This window comes from Cygnus atratus, chromosome 1 (assembly GCF_013377495.2).
Source record: "Cygnus atratus isolate AKBS03 ecotype Queensland, Australia chromosome 1, CAtr_DNAZoo_HiC_assembly, whole genome shotgun sequence".
NCBI lineage: Eukaryota > Metazoa > Chordata > Aves > Anseriformes > Anatidae > Cygnus > Cygnus atratus.
The window spans coordinates 205777225-205792517 of NC_066362.1; the positions used below are offsets into that span (position 1 = coordinate 205777225).

Sequence of the window (15293 nt, forward strand, 5' to 3'; positions counted from 1 at the left end):
ATTTCAGTGAATGCCCATTGTAAACCCACTTAGGTTGGACAGTCACCAGGTGGGGTATGGCCATTTGGTGCCTGGAAAAATGGCAGTGGTCCAAACTGCTGCTGCAATGCAGTGACAATGATGATTATGGTGCAATTCAGAGCTGGACTATGATGCAATCTATAATGTAATTTGCAGGTGTTCTCCCTCCTAGCCCCCTAGAGGAACCCCCAGTAGATGTTGAACATAGTGCACTCCACTTTCCTGACCTGATAAAATGATAAATTTCTACTCATTGCTTCCTAATCCTCAAGGAGCTTTTGTACGTGGTGTGAACTTTAAAACTGTCTGCAGAAAGCATTTCCCCTTGGCTGCCCCTGGAAATAGTTAGCCAGGTGTTTTGGTTAGTTAATTTGGTGGAGATGGGTGGGATGGGCCAAGGAGCTTTAAAGTAAGCTGTCAACACTGAAAAGCTTGTGGTACTAACCCTAACAGCTGTGGGAATGCAGGGCCTCTGCCAGAAAGAAGGTGGTTTTCACTCCAGATGACTGCTCTGCACTTCACAAGATGAAACCTTCAAAAACAATCACAGTTGTTGTTTTTTTTAAGCAGGAACAAGAGTTCTACCTTACACTTTTTTCAGGGGCAAGGTTAGCTCCCTGAAGGTATCTCTCCTTCTCAGTCTACATTGCAGAGTCAGGCTAAAAAGCAGTTAAAAAAAAAAAAAAAACAACACCCTGTCTCTGAAAACCTCCCTGAAGTTTCAGTGCTCTGGCTTGCAGTGAGCTCCCCAGTCACCTCGGTGTGGCTGCAGGAGTGCAAGCCGCTAATGTGGGATTAGGAGTGAAGTGCCAGGGAAGGGAAGAGGGAGCTACAACAACAATTTCCTCCAGGATATTCTTAATAAGAAATACCTAAACCGAAGTCAGGGTTGGGTTCAGACATCACACTTCCCCGTCCATATTTCAGCTGTCAAAGAAACCCGCAGCTCAGCTCCTTCACTGTAGGGCTGTTTTATCTAAAAACTGCAGATTCAAGGACTGACTTCTCAGGACCAGTGAGCCCAGGCATTCATTAGTCTGGTTTCACCTCTAGCCAGGGAGTCACTTCCCAGATGTTGTTTTGAACCCAAGCTCTCCCTCTTAAAATACTTTCTTCTGTCTCCATTCCCATCCACCTCCTACGTACTGGTTCCTGGTTAACGATGAAGTGTCAGTGGCTGGTATCCTTCCTGTCTGGGCTTGGACATAACTCTCTAATCTCTTATAGGACCACAAATCCTGATGAAAAGAGTCGGAGGCAATTTCATTAAATATAAGCCTGAAGGCTCACACATCGATCTGTCATGCAAGCTTCCCCCATCCAGCCACTTTATTGCTTGTAACCTGTCTCTCCAGGGACAAGAAGGCAATTGAATTTCTTGCCTTTTAAATCCTCCAAGAGACTCCTGACAGAGGAAAGCAGGAAACCCCAGTCTCATTTGACACAGCCATGGGGTGAGAAATAAGAGTGACAGTGAAGGAATGAGCAAGGGAGGGGCGAAGAAGCCTGTGTTCTTTGCCCTCACCAACAGCCTCCATTTCACAGTGTGTTTTGGATTCTTCTCTTTGTCACAGAAATTATCAAGAAGGTGAAGAAACCCCCTCCCTTGTGTCGCCCAAACATAGCCCCTGAGATGGCTCCCCTGGAGTGTATCCAGGTAATGAAGCAATGCTGGGGTGAAGCCCCCGAACGACGTCCCACCTTTGAGGAGGTATTTCACAAGGTCAGTGAACAGAGCAGCAGGTGCAATCCTCTGTTTTTACTTGGCAGGAAAGTGGTTTGTTTTATTTTAATTATATATATATATATATATATATATATATATTTTTTTGCAAGCAAGGTCTCAGGAAATGATTGAGAAAGTCCTTGAGCTCTAGTCTTGCCTTTACTGTCGGGTTTTTTTATGCTTTGTGCATGTCTTATACCTTATACTGAAGTTAGACTGCAGTGGGACCACCACACAGGACGTAAAGCAGGAAGTAAATGGTCTTGGTGTCTTCACATTTGCAGTGTACCTGTCCTGATGGTCTCATGGAGATCAAAGGGCTGTGAATTATGTCGTGTACAGATCAATATGTTGTTTGATCTGTAAGATCCCAAACTGATAGCAAACTGAACGAAATTGAATGGCCTTTGGTGCCAAAACATGGCTGAATGGTTTAAGACCATGGTTTAATTGTTTAAGACTCTTTGGCCTGGAGATGAGGCAACTGAGGGCAGATATGAAAAAATTATCAATCCTGACTGCTATAGAAAAGGCGATTAGGGAATAACTGTTTACCATTGCTCATAATACAAGAACTAGGGGCATCAAATAAAATGAGCAAATAGACCAAACTCCAAGAAACAAAAAGGAAGTGCTTCCTCACATGCTGCATATGTGAACTGGGTGACTTGTTACTACAGAATGCTTCCAAGTATTTAAAGGCAGTTCATGAAAGGAAAATTCGCCAAAGGCTGTTAAACACAAAGACACAATTTTTGGTATAGAAGGTCTCTGAACTTCAAATTGGTGGAGGCTGGGAGCACATCCCAGGGAAATACGACTGTACATTAGCCCTGTTTGAACATCTTTCCCAGATACCTGTTACTGTCCACTATCATAGATAAATAAATCTTTTGTCTGATCCAGTTCTGTGATTAGTTTCACACCCATGTCACTCCATTCTTGAGTCTAATACAACATCTGAGTCCGCAGATTATCCAAATGGTTCCAAGGCCAAGCTTCAGGTCAAGAGGAGAGCAAAACTCAATGTGGTTGGGGGTGGCAGTACACATACATGCTTGTGTGCAAAGGCACATTTAAGACCAGTAAGACAAAAGTAAGAATTTCCGATGCCTTGGAATTTTGACCTCTGAAAGGAAAGGGATGCTGATGGGACACCCATTGTAGGAGTACAACTAGCTGAAAGCAAGTTGTGGCAAGGAGGGTGTTGATCTTTTTTCTCAGGTTTCAAGTGACAGGACATGAAAAAATGGTTGCAGGTTGCACTAGGAGAGGCTTAGATTGGATATTAGGAAGAATTTCTGCATGGACAGGGTGGTGAAGCATCAGAATGGGCTGCCCAGGGAAGTGCCGGGGTCCCTGTCACTGGAGGTATTGAAGAGGCATGTGGACATGGCCCTAAGGAATATTGCCCAGAAAAGTTGTGGATGCCCCATTCCTGCAAGCGTTCAAGGCCAGGGTGGATGCATCTTTGACCAATCTGGTCTAGTGGCAGGTGTCCCTGCCCACGGCAGGGGGGTTAGAACTAAATGATCTTTAAGGTCCCTTTCAACGCATTCTATGATTCTGTGGTTAAGTGATGGTCAGGTTGATGGTTGGACTTGATGATCCTGAAAGTCTTTTCCAACCTACAAGATTCTATGATTCTAAATGCTAATCATAACTGAAGAAGTTATCATGAGATAAATGAGGGTGCAAACTTGCAGCATGGTAGCACTCCAAAACAACTCACATATGTGTTGTCATCTCATGGAAAGTGGTGCTTCACTTTACCTTCCTTGAAAGTTTGTAGAGGAGCAACATGCCTCCAGGCAGTTTCCATAGTTAGTGGCACAAATTCACCATCCAATTTACGTTTTTCTTTATTGCTGAAGTTTTGCCATTCGTAAAACCTGTCTTCAAAATCGTGACTTTAAAATGAGTGCTTGCTTTTGGTTTCTTTCCAAATTTAGAGTGCTATAATGATGTAATGAGACAGGGAAATAATTCTCCAGTTTGATTTTCCAGTTCAAAACCATCAACAAAGGCAAAAAGACCAACATCATTGACTCAATGCTCAGAATGCTTGAGCAGTATTCAAGCAACCTGGAAGATTTAATCAGGGAGCGGACAGAAGAGCTAGAGATTGAAAAACAGAAGACAGAGAAACTCCTATCGCAAATGCTTCCTCCGTAAGTACTGCTACTTTAGATGGTAAAGAGTGCTTTGGCAATACGTAGCTGGGCTGGGCAAAAGTGTCACCCACTGTTGAGCAAGTTGGAGGGCAGATCACTGGTTTTGGCAAGCACCTTTCAATCAAAGCAAGAAACTTTCATCAATGCTGATTACAGCTGTATAGGTCCTTCCATTTATTAGAATATCTTTTAGGCACACTAGGGCAAGAGTGTCTGAGATCTTGGGCGTGCTACAACAAGGGCGTTTGCCTTGTCACCTTCTTTGTGTTGTCATTTCAGATCAGTGGCAGAAGCCCTCAAGACTGGTGGCACTGTGGAGCCTGAGTATTTTGACCAGGTCACCATCTACTTCAGTGACATCGTGGGCTTCACAACCATTTCAGCCCTCAGTGAACCTATTGAAGTAGTTGACCTCCTGAATGACCTTTACACTTTGTTTGATGCTGTTATTGGAAATCATGATGTTTACAAGGTGAGAAGTACCCAGGGATGAGGATCAAATCATAGCTAAGTCAAACATTCATAAAATTTGATTCTACTGCTCCTTCTGAACTTCAATTTTATCTTTTTTTAATACCGCGGTATTTGCTAGGTAGAGACAATTGGCGATGCCTACATGGTTGCCTCAGGGCTCCCAAAACGGAATGGAAACAAGCACGCGGCTGAGATAGCCAACATGTCCTTGGACATCCTCAGCTCAGTGGGAACATTCAAGATGAGGCACATGCCAGACATCCCCCTCAGGATACGAATCGGGCTGCACACAGGTAGGCAGTGGCACTTGCCTGCACCTAAACATCAAAGAACTCCTGCACAATTGTATTTCCAGCTTCAAATGCCTTCTTCCTGATCACCCTAAAACTGGATACCCTTAGAAGATGCTTAAAAATCTTCCATAGCAACAAGGGCATTAAAATGGAAGTCCAAACACAAAGCAGAAAAGTGGCTCAGTGTCATTAAGGGGAAAAATTGTGTATTCCATCACTGTCAGGAGTTACATCAGAAATGTTAGTCCCAAGGGTTGCATTGTGTGCAGGTGTGGCTTTTTGATGTGTGCAAGTGTGGCTTTTTGATGTGCCGTAGTATTTTCACTGGTATGATATGGAGACATCCAGAAATGTCTTTGTAACTCTGTCCTGAAATGAAAAAAAATGCATAGAAAAGCCATCATATATAGTGAATGAAGAGATTGGGGATGTTTATTTTAGGTAGGACGTAACTGGAAGAATATATGATACAGCTATAAAAAGAAAGTTATGCTATAAAGAAAGTAAACTATCTCTAATGCAGAAGTCATAATCTATTAAATTAACAAAAAAGTAGCTTGTTTAAAAAGAAAACTGTTTTTTTTTTTTTTAAAGTGTAATTGAACTCCAAAATAGCAACAAAACCAGTAAGATTGCAGTCATCATATAACTGAAAGCATATGATTTTAAATGGTCTGGGATTTTAAATGAAGGAAAAGACATCTGCTGTTACCAGAGAGTCTATATGTTTTGTAGAAATATGAACCTTCATAATTTTATGCCATAGTCAGCCATTAATAAATTTCTCACAGCAGTTCATCGTTGGACTTCCTGCTTCTTCCTCTAAAGTACCAGGTACTGGCCATGGCTGTAAGCAGAATAATGATTAAGATTGTCCAGCAGTCTGATCCAGTATTACAGGGTGTTTTTTTTTTATCCTGCTGCCTATCTAATAATGCCCACATTCTTGCAGCTGTGGCACTGCAAGTGTTTTGCAGAAGTCAATATCCTGTCCCTGTTGTAAAGGGAAACAAGAACAAAGGAAGTATCTCACACAGAATACCCCAAGAACAGAGCTGTGACTCGAGCAGAACTAAAATCAATATTTCATATCTCCTAGACCATATAGCTTCTTCTTTTGGAGTTGTCTCTGAAAACTCATTTCGTTATTGTTTTCTTTGCAATATGAGAGCCTCTAGCTGACCCTTTACAGAAGTCCCAAATGTTAGGGAATGATTGCAGACACTGTGAGTTTTATATTCTTGTAGGAATCAGATGAGTCTATGGCCCCAGCTTGTCTTGCCCAGAGCAAGAACCTCTGGAGCTACAGCAGCACATTTTCAACATGGGAAGAGAAGAATTCAGCATGCAACATCTGCTGCTGCCTGTTGACAGCACTTCTGCAATGCGCCTTCCATGCACCCAGCCAAAAATCTATCTCTAGGCGATGTGTGCAGGGGGTTAGTTGTTTTTATGGACAGTTTTTTCAGTTATGTTTTTATGGTGTCTGGAAAGCAGTGCTGCTATGAGCTGTTGTGTAGGGTGTGAGAAGAGGGAAAGGAGTTGGTGTTCTTTTTATAAAGAAGCAGAAGCCAGATCTTGTTTTGCACAGATCTGTCAATGTCAAGCTGTCATGGGAGCAGCAAGAAATGCATGTTCCAAGGCAAATCAGTTCTCTGAACCTCTAAAACAACAGAGTTTGATTAACCCTAGACCCCATTTCTCCTGAGGAAAGAAATATGAAGAGGGAATCACCAGCATCATGAAAGCACTGAGGAAATGCTTAGGGAGAGGAGGGCTTGGCTAACACTTTAACCACCCTGGAAAGGATGGAGAATGGGTGTGACCACCAGCTTTGTGGGCCAGCTGCCCTCTGGAAAGTGGTGCAGAGAAGAGCTTGTGATCCTGCCTCTGAAAAAGCAGGAAATGCCATTACAGAGTGGGCTGCCCACGTCCCTCCTGGCTGCTGTGTCTTCTCTGACCACAGTGGAGAGCTGCAGCTCTGGGAACATCTGCTGGCCCATGCACATGGCCTCCTCGTGGCAATGCGTGGGTAAGGCGGAGGACAAGAAGACCGGTGTTTGGTCTGCAGTTCCTCCCCTGCTTTAAATGCATTCTGTTTTTTTGGCTTTCCCCTCTCAGCTCCACTGCTGGTCCAGAAAAACTCAGCTGACTCTGCTGTTTCCACTCCAGCTGTATCTGGGCTGAGACTGGATGGCTGGGGAAGGCGATGGTGAGAAGACGAGCATCTCCGTGGAGGCCTAAGGGGGTCTGTTTATCGGTCAGGCTCTCTGGCAGGCAGCCCTGCATTTTGATCAAGCTTATTGACCTCCCCGGCACCACTGATGGTTGCTGCAGAGGCTGAGCCAGCATGGCTCATTAACTGACCCTGTAAGCCCTGGCAAAGCGCCATTTCAAAACAAACTGGAGAACCTGTATAATTAAACAACTAGGCCAAAGCATTATCGTCACAGGGTGTGTGGTTTCCTCTGAACTTGTTACTGTGGGAGATTCGTATCTGGAAGTTTTAGTTAGGCTTTTGCTGAGGCTGTCTAGACAGGGGGGAACACACAGGCAGTGAAGGCAGCAAGTGAATGAACTCTTGGATGCTTTCAACACTGAGAAGTCCTTTTGTCATGCTTATACTGTAAGGTGATTTGAATTAATCACTTTCTGCAACAGGAGGTCAAGGTAATAAGCAAAGCTCTAGAAAGATATTAGAATCATGGAATAGTTTGGGTTGGAAGGGACCTTAAAGACCATCTAATTCCACCCCCCTGCCATGGCAGGGACATGTCCCCCAAGCCCAGGCTGCCCCCAGCCCCACCCAGCCTGGCCTTGGGCACTGCCAGGGCTGGGGCACCCCCAGCCCCTCTGGGCAGCCTGGGCCAGGGCCTCAGCGCCCTCAGAGGGAAGAATTTCTTCCCAACGCCTCCCCGAAGCCTCCCCCCTGCCAGGCTCCAGCCGGCGCCCCTCGTCCTGTCCCCCCAGCCCTGACCAAGAGTCCCTCCCCAGCTTTCCTGCCCCCCCTGCAGGCCCTGGCAGGCCGCTGGCAGCTCTCCCCGGGGCCTTCTCTTCCCCAGGCCCACCACCCCCAGCTCTCTCAGCCTGGCCCCACAGCAGAGCTGCTCCAGCCACTTGACCATCTTTGTGGCTCTCCACTGGACTCATTCTAATACCTCCATGTCCTTCTTGTGCTGGGGTCCCCAGAGCTCAATGCTGGCCCTATTACCTTGCCCTAAAAATCTTGCCTGTCTTTGGTTGTGAGCTTTGCAGAAATGATTGGATGATTGCACTGACTGATTAGAAACCTAAATTTAGACATCCATGTGGAGGTGTTTCCAGGACTGTTAAACGGCCTGCACTGTCTCTGTGGTTGGTGGAGATCTGGAGGACAGGATAAGTGGGCCTTGGAGATCTGTTCAGCTGCAGGAGCCTTCTCTGTGGTGAGCAGAGAGGTTCTTACAGTGCAGTTAACTGCATTGACCTGGCCTCCACCAACTGCAGTTTGGAGCTCAGATACCTCAATTTGTGCTTCTTAAAATAGAATCAAATCCTCCTCAGTAAGAGCTCGGTTTCAACAAGAGCCATTTATTTGCATCTTTGTAACATCTATTACAGATAGAGCTTTGATCCTGTCTGAGATTTCTGAGTGCAGCACCATACCATTACACAGATTATGCTGGGGGAGTTAGTATTTTATCAGGGGAAGCTCTTTTTTGAAGTATGAATTAAAATGTCTCCATCAAGACCCTTTTGTATGCCATAGTGAGTACACATTAAGGACCATTTATGGATGCATTAGGTTCTTAACCCAGCAGCATCAGCAGTGCCTTTACAGTTGTGCTATAGAGGTGTCTAGACAGCCAAAACTAGACCCTGAAAAATCTTCCTCTATTGCATATCGCTCCTCTCCTAAAGAACTTGAAAAGTAGAGAGTACTGGTAAGAGTGAGAATTAAATTAGGAGATACTCTGAAGGGCAGTGAGTTTTCGAAGGTTGCACAGCATGTTGTTGGCAGTAAAAGCATTAAACCAAGTCCTCCTGATCTGCAGCATTCCCTGCATGCTGTTTCATCCAGACATGCTGTTGAAAAGTCTTTGTAACATTTTTGGTATGAAGCATTCTTCCTCTCTATTTTTCAGTTTTTGAGTAAGTGATGTCTCATCAGGCAGGAGTTAAAATCAGTCTCCTCTCAGTTTGCATCCTCTCAGTTTGCATCTGTAAATTGTATAAAAATACTCTTACTTTGACTTTGCAGTAACATTTTTTCAGAGATCATAGCAATAGGTTTTCCTGTAAAGTCCTCCATAACTTTCAGCTTTACAGGAGTGGTATATTTCAGAGTGCTTTTGATTCCATACATGCATATATGTATATATAGGTTAAGGTGAAAGTTAAAGTTTTTATGTGTGTGTGTCTTGATGGAGTTTCATTTTCCTTAAAATGCATCTGAAAACTATATGAGGAAACAGGTTTTTTGTGGCAAAGAAGGTTAAAATCACAGTTAAATTACTTGCTTTGTTACAGTGTCATAAATACCCAGCAGCAAACGAGTAACTGATCTCACTTCTAAATTAGGCTACAATTATTTTTTAAACATTTTAACCTAAAACATTTTGTTTTATTAAAACCTTATATATAACATACCTTTAAATATTGTTGATGATTCACATTCACTACATTCACAACTCCTGCAACTTTGCATAGCAAAAGGTTTCCTAGATATCAGTTTTGTGAAATCTTAACACAGAAGGATCATGACATTGAGGAGGTAGGTAGGCAGAGCCTGAAAAGACATATGTCATAAATGCATTCAGTGGAAAATACAGAAAGGCCTGTCTTTTCTCTGCAGGACATCCACATCTCGTAACATTACTGAGAATATTCTTTTTTGTGTGTGTGTATGTGCGTGTGTTTATTTTGCAAGCCTGATACTTTAGAATGTGGGTGATGAAATTTAGCATCTCATCCTTCAGAGCCCAATCCAAACATTAGCTGATCCAAGCGCCCAGATGACACTTGTCTATGCTGCTTGGCTGTCACACTTTACATTCTGTGTATGTGCATCTTCAAGTGAATCCTACATGTATAACTATCGCTGAAAACTTGGCACCAGTTCTTTGGGAGCTACTTGGAAGGGAGTGGTCTCGTCTAAAGGATGAGAGAGAGGAAAAATAAATAGTTTTTGGCTAGACAGGCAAGCTAATGATGTCTTCCTTTCCAAGGAGGGGACACAGGGTGGTCCAGCATGCTGCCAGCATCTCTTGATTCCTAATGCTGACTCTCAGTCCTGATTCACTGGGACACAGGGCATGTCACAGGATCTCAGCTTCAGCTTTGTCAGATGGAAAAGGAGGTCAGAGATGAATTTTAAAATGAGATTTCAACAGTCCTTGAGCCTCCATGAACTCTGAATTAATTTGTCCCAGATGACAATGAACTGAGACAAGAAGAACTCTATTAGGCATAAAACACTACTGTCCAATTCAGAGAAATGACTGTATTTTGACTACTTGTAACAAGCATGAAGGCCAATGACATCTTTAAAAATCCTTCTCCTGTATTCCCAAGTGGAAATTTTTGGATATCAGAAGGGAGGATGAGATTTGTCTGGGAGTGAACCCCATGATTTATACAGTATTATCAGTTGGATTATGTCTTTCAGGGCCTTGTGTGGCGGGCGTCGTAGGTCTGACCATGCCACGGTACTGCCTCTTTGGAGACACGGTGAACACAGCATCGCGAATGGAGTCCACAGGCCTGCGTGAGTATTTGGGACAACGCCTGGGGTGGGTGACTGACAAAATTCTCAGGGGAGATGAAGAAATGTGCATCTTTAGCTGTAGGCATTACAACTGAATCAGCTTTGCAGAAAGGGGCAAGACCAATGACAAAATTAAAAGCAGTCTGAATGGGAGGGTGTGAGCTTTGCCCTCAGACATCAGTCTTTAAGAAAGATGAAACATTTAGTTTTAGCCTTTTTCCTTCAAAATCTCAAAAAAAAAAAGTTCAGTCTGATCCAGTGACCGGTGTGACTCACACCCTGTATTCTAGCTACAGTCCTCTGATTTGGATTCCCTCAACCCAAATGAACACGAATTTTGCCTTACATTTTTCTTCCATGGGGGCTGCTAGTTGTATCTTGCTTTCAGACTGGTCAGTGCTGAGGACCCTTCATTCAGAGCTGTTCTTGTATGGTAAATAATGCACCTACCTTACTGGCTTACTGGCATATTTTGTGATGGCTTCATTTATCAGCCGTAGAAACTCTTTGAACAAGCGGGGGCATGTCCTAACAAAATCCTTAAGATTCCCTTCCCATTTGGGTTTTCTTGATGTCTTTCTTGAGGGTTGATGTTCCCTCATGTTCTTGCCATTATTTTCCCGAGGCTTCCAGTTACAGAAGTGGAATATTAATCTGCATTTCAGTCATATGCATAAACAGATCTGTTTTCTGCTGGTGTCCTTGACTTAAACATGGACCTGGAAACCGTAGTGGATGAACTCTGGGTGACACAGTGCACAGCTAGGGACAGCAGTGTCAGGGCCCTGGGTGAGATTTCAATTGGCTTTTGATGTTCAGGCCATCAGTACAAGCTGATTTCCAAAGTCGAAGTGTCTCACATGTTTTAACCCTTGCTCTTGACATTCTCAACAGTTCTAAGAGATTAGCCAGTGTGTCTAGTTTACAAACTACAGGAAGTCTGTGGTATTTAATACTGAAATCTTGAGGACTTGTCAGGCTAGAAATATGTTGTGGTATATATGTCACATTAGAAATTTTCTTTTTCTGTCATATAGCCATCACATTTCTAGTTCCAGTGATTTCAACTAGTCTAATTAAGACTAACAATTAGACCCATAATTAATTAAGGAAAATTGTCTGTCTTATGATTATGTCTGGCTTATTTTAAGAGGCATGTACTGAATTTGGAAAGCAATGGAAAGGAAGAAATACTAATGGCAAGAGAGACATTTGAAAATTCTCCAGGTTTAGACCCCTGGAAATGCAAAGTCTGAGACTGGAACCTGCCAACACTGCAGAAACTAAAAGATCTTTGTACATTAATAGAAACTTATACAGATACACAGTAATAGGTATACTGTAGTTTACTGTGTCACGAAATGTAGCTCAAAGCTGTGGTGTTCCTCTGCATCAGTTTCTTTAAGCTGATATTCTTTTTTTCTGATCATTCTAATCAACTACAACAGTAAAATTACAAAACTATTATGGGAGAAAGCATTTTAGAAATATTTCCTGGGTGTTCAAATCAATTGCACAGCAACAAATTTCAGTGAGTTCCAGCAATGGCTGTAAAACAAACTGGGGAGATGGGAAATTGATAAAGATTTCTGCCTTTGCCCTTTTTGTTCATAAAATGTTAATGGCAGCTCTGCTGGGTGGAATCAATTACTGAAAAGTGTAGTTGAATCTACATATATAGCCACATTGTCGTTATGTCTCATTGCAAACTCCATTTCTTTGCTCTTAATCCCAGCACCTGTTTTTCATATGATGCTGCCTGTCTGGAGCAGGACTTCAGTTGGTTATTTTTCTTTTATTTCTTGCTGCCTCATTACACTGTGGCAATAGATATTTAAAAAGACATTCTTCATTGCAGCCAGCACTGTTGCTCAAACACCATTTGCTGTCTTTATGAAGAGCTGGACTTCCCATGCTTACTCTGTTGGTGTCCTTCCGCACAAAGTCACCATTGTAGATCTCCTCTTGCACTGTGCTTGTTACAGCCTTACCTGGAGGACCCAATCCATCAGCATCATACTCTGTGTCAAGGAGCACCACACATCTTGCCAGCATGCCTTGGAGAATTTTTCCTTGCATGTACGAAGCGGTAGGGGGGTTCACAGTGTGTGAGCAGTAGACTGATCCATCTGTTTTGCTTTCCATTCCCAGCTTACAGAATTCATGTCAGCCAAAGTACAGTGGATACACTTCGGACTCTAAATGAAGGCTATGAAATCGTACCTAGGGGAAAAACAGAACTGAAGGTAAGAAGGCCAGGCCTGGCCAGGCCAGGGCTGTGTGAAATGCTTCATAAGGGAATCTTCTTGCTTAAGGAATTTTCATGTTAAGCTTTGTTTGGCCTTTATCCACCACTCTTCCATGCAATCAAAACATTCCCCAAAACATTCCCCATCAGTTGCTTCAGTAAGTGAGGTAATTCTTGAAGGACCATGGAAAAATCGACAGTGTCAAGCACACAGATATATGCTATGTATCTAACTATTTATTCTAAAAATCGGAAGGAGAAAAAACTGTTGAAAAAGTTGGTGGCAAAAGCATTTAACAATGCCATTCTCATCTGAAAGCTTCTGTTGTGAGTAGATTCCTGGTGGAGAGGGTGAGTGAAAAGGCAAAAGTCTTTTCCCAAGTTATTTTTTTTTCCTGGTCTTTTGTTTCTGAAGTTTATAGGGAGAGTTATCTGAACCTTAGATCACATGCCAAAATTCTTACCCCTGCCAGCTACTGCCACACAGACAGAGTTCTGCAGGATATCAAATTCTGCCTATTAGTCAAGCCCAGTTCTGTCACCCTCTGTTTCATTTTAACATCATCCTTGAGTAATACTATACACACAACAAGGAGCCACTGGTTGCAATAGGACTGCTCTTTCTCAGGGAAGGAACCATAGCAAAAAAAGGTCCTGAGTAGAATTTACCAGTCTTTCAGTGGTTATCAGAGAAGTGTAAAATATCGGTAGAGAGAAGGAAGAATGGTCAGGGTATAAGGCAACTGTATTCCTCATTCAGAAAGAGCTTGTTTTGCCTCTTGAGGTTGATAAATACCATGAGGAAGAGGGAAGGGATTATACATTAGAAAAATCCCTAGTTCCAAAGCATATGATGGGCTTTGTGTTTGTTTTGTTTTGTTTTTGAGGCATTATGTAATCATGGGGGACTCACAAAGTTGTAGGGGATTTTGTTGAAAAGATGCATATGAAGGCTAGGGGTCACTTGTTCTAAAGTCAGTATCTATAGTGTATGCATGCATCTCCACCTGAGCTCTCTGTTTTCCCTGTCGATGAGAGCTGTAGGTACAAGTGCAGCATCCTTCCAAGGTGGACATTCAGAACAGGCCAGAGGAAACACAATGGAATCTAGAAGTGCAGTCTTAATTCTCATGATTTCAAAGGGTACCTGGTGACTTGCTCGCCTAAAGGTATCCATATTATGGAGGTTTACAAATGGTTACATGAATTAGTACCTTCAACTTACCCATAAAGGACAAAGTGGGTACATTCCCCTATTGACCATCCACTCACTCTATGAAATAAGGACTTTTAAGAGCACAAGAATACCTCTTAGCATTCAAAATTTAACTAGTTTTCAGCCAGAAATTTTCCCAAAGTTTAGAACTCTGTTTAGTCCACCGTTGACAGAAGATGCTACTTTTCACAGTGTCTAAACCAGGTAAACTAAATAATTCAAAACATCACTTCTCCCCGTATGTAGTCAATAGAAGTGGGAGGTTTACTTACCTTAAACACCTACAGTAGAAAGTATGAATATGGCCCCAGCTCTCTCAACAATCTTTTATGAAAAGTGGGATCATGTCACCCAAGTTTATATGGCTCCAACTGGGTATCAGAGGTAGCTATTCCAGGTGTATTCAATTGAAAGACACCTTTACATAGTCAGTAAATTGGCACTTCAGGAAATTATTAACCTGACTTGCTTTCAGTGTCCAGTTTTTGTGAAGATGAATGTCACCTTAGAAGTATCTGTTCTCCTCCACTGGCTCCAGTCAAGGATGATTGACTCTGATATAGTTGTCTACATTACATCAGATGTATCTCACTTTAAAAGTTAAATTATTGATGCAGGGAGAGGAAGTGATTATTCTGATAGTCATCCCAGCAGCAGCTGTAAAATCTTTCAATTACTGATGTTAGTACTGAAAAATAAGATGATTAGAAATCTTTTAGCTTCTCATTTCCATTAAGTTGTATAGTTTCAATGACCCAGGTTAGTGAGAGTCGTTTGTGCAGTTTGAACAAGGCCTCCTCTTTAAGGACAGTGAAATTAAAATTATCCCTGAGCCATTGCAAAAGAGAGGCCAAGACTTCCAGCCATGCTCTCTCTCTGGGTATATATGAAGCCCTCAGAAACCCAGTAACAAAATTATGTATTGAGCAGAGGGTGGTCTGAAAACTGCTCTTTATCTGGACTTTTATTATTATTATTATTTTAGGGTAAAGGAGTAGAAGACACATATTGGCTAGTTGGGAAAAAAGGATTTCTGAAGCCCTTACCTAAACCTCCTGAAATAAAGCCAGGGTAAGTGTGACTTCATCACTGTTCAATACATTCATTAAAAGGTCACTGCTGGAGTTCACAGGCTAACTAGCAGTCTTTCCATGGTGTCTATTTACAAAGTCTACATCGTTTTTCTTAGGCTACCTACATTTTTTCAGGCATAGTACTGGGACTCAGAAGTGGTGCACTTGCTTCAACACTTCTCCTTAATCACAGTTCCCAAGAAGTGGCATGGGAATTTGTTGGTTTTCCCCCATAGTCCGTTAGAAATGGAGCACCAGGGAGTTCCTTCCTGAATGTCCTTCCTCTTCTGTGTGCGTACAGGAGATGTACTGGTAGAGACAC

At 42.7% G+C, this 15293-nt stretch overlaps 1 protein-coding gene across 1 annotated transcript in view; it reads left to right on the top strand.

The window, feature by feature from the left end:
* GUCY2F (guanylate cyclase 2F, retinal) overlaps nucleotides 1-15293 on the top strand; it is a 47476-nt gene that overhangs the window by 19206 nt on the left and 12977 nt on the right. Inside the window, exons 12-18 of the mRNA XM_035560477.2 lie at nucleotides 1596-1744; nucleotides 3755-3918; nucleotides 4201-4393; nucleotides 4514-4688; nucleotides 10336-10434; nucleotides 12586-12680; nucleotides 14884-14969. Of these exons, the coding sequence (XP_035416370.1) occupies nucleotides 1596-1744; nucleotides 3755-3918; nucleotides 4201-4393; nucleotides 4514-4688; nucleotides 10336-10434; nucleotides 12586-12680; nucleotides 14884-14969 (961 nt within the window). The remainder of the gene's footprint in view (nucleotides 1-1595; nucleotides 1745-3754; nucleotides 3919-4200; nucleotides 4394-4513; nucleotides 4689-10335; nucleotides 10435-12585; nucleotides 12681-14883; nucleotides 14970-15293) is intronic.